At 38.3% G+C, this 6,983-nt stretch overlaps 1 protein-coding gene across 1 annotated transcript; it reads left to right on the top strand.

The window, feature by feature from the left end:
* The first annotated feature begins 2,537 nt into the window (after positions 1–2,537).
* Positions 2,538–4,065, top strand: LOC147437979 (uncharacterized). Its single transcript, XM_086486046.1, has 7 exons — positions 2,538–3,091; positions 3,194–3,247; positions 3,315–3,437; positions 3,509–3,580; positions 3,659–3,751; positions 3,830–3,893; positions 3,974–4,065. Exons 1-7 carry the CDS (start codon positions 2,837–2,839, stop codon positions 4,063–4,065), a joined length of 753 nt encoding a protein of 250 aa, XP_086342172.1. The 5' UTR covers positions 2,538–2,836.
* Positions 4,066–6,983: the final 2,918 nt, after the last annotated feature.

Here is a 6,983-nt window from a genome sequence, read left to right as displayed (position 1 = left end):
GTGTGGTAAGTTCCTACGAGCTTCGGTGTGAGTTTTCTTCCAACTTGTGTGTCGGAATAGAGCGTGCAGCATATCTATAGAACCACAACGAGTAGAGCTACACATTAGTACCTTCGGGGTCAAGTTTCGGTCACCTGTATTTTTTGGCTTGTCTTCATACGCGTTTGCCGCACGGAGTGGTTATAGGTTGATTTTGCAGTTCAAGTCTTTAGGGTGTTGTTCTTACCTAGTGCATAGACTTCCCCTTGAGTTTGAGATCGATTCGATGATTCTAGATCCTGTTTCGTATAGCATTCGTTCGTAGTACGAATTTCAGTCACTTGCGTATTTTAGAACTTAGATTTGATTTCCTTAGTAGTGATTGTCATTAGAAGGTCGAGTAGGTGATTTGACACCCACCTAGTTGTTTCCATGCGCCTGCGGGTCAAGCTTCGTCCTCGTCTGACAAATTCTGTTGTTGGTTTGAGTTCTCACTATTTAGCTTCCGCTAGCGGCGTAACCGCCTTAACAGTGCGTGACTTGCTCCTCCTTGAGCGATCACGACCCTTTTGGTTTTTGAACCTCTCCTTAAGCCTTCCTCTTGTTTCCACTGATAGTGCAGCACTTGATGATTCTGCTGTGCTTCTCCTTCACATTTCCTCGCTTAGGAGAACACCCACAACATCATCAAACTTAAGAGTATTTGTGCCAGAGATAGAACTACTTACAGCCATCACAAGGCTGTCCCAACTATCCGGTAGAGATGATAGTATAAGGAGAGCTCGCACTTTGTCATCGAAATTGATTTTCACTGATCGAAGTTGACTTATGTTTGTGTTAAAGTCATTTAGGTGTTCTGCAACTGAACCATTCTCTGCCATCTTTAGATTGAACAAGCGCTTCATAAGAAATACCTTATTGGATGCCGATGGTTTCTCGTAGAAGTCGTCAAGTGACTTCATCAAGTCCTCCGTGGTCTTCATCTCCGAAACATTGAAGGCCACCGTTGACGCCAAGCTTAACCCAAAAAACGGCTATCAACATTGCCCACACATTTTACAATTTTAGTCGTAAGAAGGGTTGGACAAAGGAGAGTATCAAGATAATGCGATCATTGTTCTCATCTTGGCGAGTAAGGAGTGAGAAATTCTTTGGTCCAAACTCTTCACCATTGGAGCATGTTGCTAGGAATGGGGAATTGCTTGATGACATTATCAGGCATGGATCTCATGATGTATATTGGTGTTACATTTTTGAAAGGATGGTCTCCATATACATGGAAGTAAAGAAAAATAAAAGTAATAATGAGAACTTATGTCCACTTTTACAAGCGCGTTTTGTTTACATAGATTACTCGCATGCTTCAAGAGGAGAAGGATGGATTCTTGCCACAGGAGAGGAATTTGTCATTCTTACACCAAAGGTTGATACTCTCAGATGATTTCACTCTACTGCATCCTATGAGTCCACAATGCTCTATCTTCCATGAAAAAGGGCTCTTGGAACTCTCATCTCTAACAAGAGCCAGGGAGTTATGGCATAAGATTTTGGCAGATTATGAACTGGCTTATGGCCACAACATGATTAGAGCAAAAGGGATCAGCATAACCAAGAAGAAATGCACAAAGAGATGCCTTTCAAATGAGGAGAAAAGGTACTTTCAGCAACTGTGGGTGATGACAGTTAGTGAAGGTGAAAATACTCTTGTCACAACCTACCAAAAGATATTTTACCAGGGTGAGGCTTTTAAATTTGGTGATCATGTGACTGTAAAGGAGTACAATGGTGATACTGATGCTCTTCCTGTAGGGCATTGGAAGGCCAAAATAAAAACATTGTTCTCTATCGAGCTTAATGGTCAATATTATTTGTATTTTGGGGCAGAGTATTATAGACAATGCATATCCTTACACAATGGGGTTGATGAACTAATAGTTCATCATGAAACTAGAATGATCATTGTACAACAACAAACTATGCCGTATGCTTGGGATTGTGTAAGACCAATCTCATCTTTGATGCATAAGTTCATACCTCTTCCGTTGATGACAGGTAACAGGCTAGTAGCATATGAGGTGAAGGATTTGACTCAAAGAAAGTGGATTACAACTCTCGGAGAGGTCGGACATGCACCCCCGTGGTTAGAGGTTGGTGAAATCGTTCTAGCAACCAAAAGTGATGGTGAAGATGATCTTGTACACGCATTTGTTAGAGAGATTGACCACCAGGGCAAAAAATGCAAATTAGCTTGGCTAGTACACGATAGTTTTGATCATTGTACATGGAGGATATAAAGCCAGCAGTACAAAGAGAGAGATTGTAACTCATGCAAAGTAGTGATACATGACTTTATTGTAGTTAGTAGGAGGTGCATGTCTTCAAGAAGTGGTGCACAATTAAATTTGCCAGTAGTTTGGAGATGCACAAATGCTTAGCCTTTGATGTATCTAACATTAAAATACTTTAATTGATTGGAAAAAATATTATGTTGTGGTTTTTAAGTTTTGTTTACACTTTTATATGATTTAAGGTATAACTTGTGACATTGTAGCTATTACATGGCTTCTCCATCTGAAACAATGTCTCTCAAAGAGACAATAGCAATGCTAGAGAAAAGGGTAAAAGAGCTAGAATCAAGTGGTGGAGAGTCCTCTAAGGCAGATCATAAGAATAGTATGGCAGCTGGAAGATTGTCTCAAAGTCATAGCAAGGCTATACAAGTTGCAAAGGAAGACACAATTGAAAAACCAGTGTCGACATATGAGCAACTCTTTCGCTTCCCACTCAAGAAAAGTGATAGAGATCCAGCACTCTTGTATGGAAAAGAGTTCCTTGCAAAGTATTACAATGACAGTGTATGTATGCAGTCCATTTCTCCAATCTGAGAACTATTAGAGGTTGGATGAAAGCATTTGATTCCAAGCTTTGTGACCTACGGCACAATCTAGAGGGGAAGGATGAACTTGTGAGCTTCATTCAAGAGCACCATGATGAAATTGAGGAGATGAAGTTCCGTGGTGCAGAGTACCATTGGAAAGTGGAGGACATCTACACATTTTTCTTGCGTCACAGGCAAGCAAAGCAAAAGAATGAAAAGAAAAAATCAACACTGGTCAATACCACAAATTTAATATCTGTAAGCCACATTGTCATTATTTTTTCATAGTTTTTAGCTATCATAATAAGATTGATTATGTGAAGTTATGCATTGTAGGGAACCGCCTTAGTGAATGCAAAGGCGGAAGACAAAGAAAAACAACTTGTGGGAGTTTCTACATCTTTTAATTTTTTATTTTTTTTAATTAAAGTTATTTAGAAATGTTATACAATTGTAGATTGAGGAAAATCATTTAAAACCTATCAATGAGGATGTGTATCATCCTCATATTGACTTTGAGAAAGACCAAAACTATTCAGAGGCAATTTTCACCGGCGTGCAAGTTGAAGCCCTTCTAGATGTATGTTTTCTCAACTTATATTATGTTGAATTATTTTGTACACTTTCTTTAATCTACTTATTTACTATTAGGATGTAGAAGAAGAGGATGGCGCTTTAGCTTCATATGGTTCTTTCTTGGCTCTTATTGAAGATGTCACAAAGGTATGTCTATGTTATTGTCCTTTACAATAATTAAACTAGGTATGTATTTAATGTGTTTTATTCTGAGAACATGCAAAGGTTGATCTCATTAAAAAACAAATGGATTTTGAGAGCTCTCATGAGGAATATCAAGTAGATGTGAGCTCTAGAAAGAGCAAGCGTGCACCTAAGGTTTACTCACATCTTTTAACTTTTATATATTTCATATCCTTGTATGCTTTGAGCTTTAACTTAACTTTTTTGATGTAGTGGAATCAAAAGATGATGGATATGATGCAGACTAAAAAGGCAAAAAAAGATTGCACTAAGAAAAAGGTAGTTGTCATCTATTGCCCAAAATTTATAGTCTAGAGCTCTAACTGAACTTTTATGCTTTCAATTTTCTATGCATACAAAGTGTATTGAAGAATCTTCTTATGAGAGTGTTACTCTTCAAAACACAAAGGCCTTCAATGAACTCTCAAATGGGTTTCATGAATATGTAAGGAGATTGACTTTAGTTGTACTCATCTTTTGGCATGGATTAAGCTTTTTCAATTAAGTAGTGACTTTTTACAATTGAACTTTTATTTAGGATATGAACTTTGATAAAAACGACCAAGAGACGATTTTAATCAAGTTTTTAGAGGTTCCAATAGTTGATGCATTGTATATTACGCTAAAGGCTAGTTTCAATCTAGCAAAGCGTAGTACGGATTTCACAGGAGATCGTCAAGATCAAAGTGTGGATGGAATGCACTCATCATTTGTAGTGTACCTTTTGGCCACAAACAAAGTTAGAATTTCCAAATGTGACTCTTCTCCACTAAGTGTGGATGATGTAATTGTGGTTGAGTGATGTTATGCTAATTTGTTTATTTTAATGTAACCTTGAGACCCAAATAAAGGGTGAACATTCTAGCGTCAACTATTTTCAATTATTAAATTTATGATTTAGATTGAATTCTTCAAAAAGCTACTGTGAGTTACTTTATATATTGTTCTTTTCTTATGAGCTAGTCTCTGCTCCAAATACCCATGCATAATGAGTTTGATGCAAAGATTTAATTTCTTTGATGCAAGATCTACGACACATTTGTGAGAGTTGTTATTAAAATATTATTATTTTAATTATAAAATTAATAAATTTGTATATAATAAAAAACTTAAATTTAGGTTATTCACTTATGTGACTCTTTTTGTCTAGCTATTGTATTAAACTGTGTATATAAAACTAACGGGAATATTACTATATATATTTTCTTCCATTCCAATTACTATGTAGTTTTTTCTTGTGCATATGTTGGTCAAAAATCTATATAGTTTTCTTTTCGTGCGTGTTGATCAAAAAGCTACATAGTTTTATTATGTGGGTCATTTTTACTGCATATATATATAATAAAAGGTTCCATTTTTACTAGTTTGGACTTTTCCTACATATGTTCAAGTTTTATCTAGGAATGTCTTTTTTTTTTGCTATGTAGGAATTCAATTAAAGTTCCTTGTGCATGGGGAGAGTGAGGCTCGACTATCAATAAGAAGAGAATGATGGAGACAAGGAAAAAAGGGGGGTCTTGCTACAAAACAAGGAGGTTTTGGATGACAGAGAGGTTGTTGAGAAAGGCTATGAGTAGGCCAAAAGGAGCACAAGATTGGGGATCCTTGGGATTTTAAGCAAAGTCACAGATATCATGGAGGTGAGGCCGCCAGAGGGCTAGCATGGAAGAGTGATGCTTGAACCAGGCCAAGAGCTATTAGGAGGGACTCTGTAGAGGCCAAAAGAGCAGCACTATACAAGGCATGGATTGGCATACTGGAGCACATGTGATCCATGCAAGGGAGATAAAGCCAGAGAGGAGCAAAGAAAGGGGTTTCCAGAGGTAGATAAATGGGTGGCCGTTACTGGCATAAAGGAGGAGGGTCGCAACTAACGGTTGTTTGATAACACAAAGAGGAGATGGGCGCTGAAAAAAAGTCTTGGGGAGTTGAAGGGGGCCAAGGGCTACAAAGAGAATCCAACACTACCTGGGACCGCTGGAGAGAAGAAGCACGAAGAGGACAAGGGAGACATGTTGGAGGAGCATATAGGGCCGTGAACAAGAGGGTATAGTGCAGATTAGAAGAGGGAATGCCCTCAAGACCAAAAGCTACAACTGAGGACCGTGGTGGGAGAAGAGGGCGTTATTGCACATGTTACAAGGGGTTGAAAGCAACAAAAAAAAAGGTTGGTTAAGTCAAGCAGAGGAAGCCACCAAAGCAAAGAGCCCTGCAAGGAATATCATAAGTTGAAGGAAAAATATGAGTCTTTTTTTGGATGGTCCGACTAGAGATGAAGGAAAATTAAAGCTCCTCCATCATATTCTTATTTATTGAAGAATTTTACTATAGTACTTTTCCCTTCTATTCACAAAGCTATGTTAAATGTTTCCTCTCTCGCTCAGAGGCCTATGTATGTGTCGTTTATTTGAGTGACTCTGGTGCGATTATGGTGTAAGTAAAAGGTACAAGTTCTAGTGTGTGTTCAGTGAGTGGGTGCTCCCTATTTGTGGTACATGCCTTGAGGATGAAATATAGTGGACAAGCTTGAGTTTACGAATGGCCTTGAGGTGTTTGAAGGAGTCAAGATTGCTTATATATGAATATATGGTGCTATGGGGGATCAACGATCGTGATAACTGATTGCATGTTGGGCGGTTGGGTATGGGTAGTCTAGGTTGTCCAAGTCTCAGTGTATGCAACACCTGGTTGCAGCTTGGATATCTAGGTGTGTGATTATTAGGGGATAAGGGTGTTGTGGAATCACTGGGCTATAGAGAGGCAGTCATTATGTGATGGATGTTTTTCCATTTCCCCCTTTCCAACAAAATCAAGATGAAATGTCAATCCTAGGAAGCAAGTGACTTTGACTAGGGCATGGAGGCACACCAAGTGGTTGTCAATCTCTTGTCTAAACACAATACGCTCCACTTTAACACTCAATGTGCATTTTGACTATTAAAATCTCAGATTCTATCCTCTAATCGTCTCACACAACGACATGCAAATCCTTAGGCAAACCAGCTCTGATTGACTCCAAACTTAATAGACAATTTCTAGAGACTATGTGGAACAAAATTGGGTCATCAAACTCGCATTATGATATAAACACAATTTTCTTTGGCTAGCCAGATACAAGCTATCAACACAACTAGAAAACTATCACTCTGTAATTTGAGAAATTTTCATGTGTCTTATCTTATAGCTCTAGGTCATCCTGCCATTTTGTTGACCAAATGAACTTGGATTGCTACAAAACTTGTCATAAAAGCGAATATCTAATTCTCCCAGATGATTTTCTCATGTTTTTTTGATCATTTAATATGGGGAGGTACCAGGGGAGTAAAAGCTAGAATATTGGTAAGGCTACCAGACCGCTCTCAGCAGG

The sequence above is a fragment of the Adiantum capillus-veneris genome, chromosome 17 (assembly GCF_014529385.1).
Source record: "Adiantum capillus-veneris isolate H3 chromosome 17, ASM1452938v2, whole genome shotgun sequence".
In the NCBI taxonomy this organism is placed as follows: domain Eukaryota; kingdom Viridiplantae; phylum Streptophyta; class Polypodiopsida; order Polypodiales; family Pteridaceae; genus Adiantum; species Adiantum capillus-veneris.
Note: the sequence above shows the minus strand (reverse complement) of the source record. Positions and strands in the feature narration are given on the sequence as shown.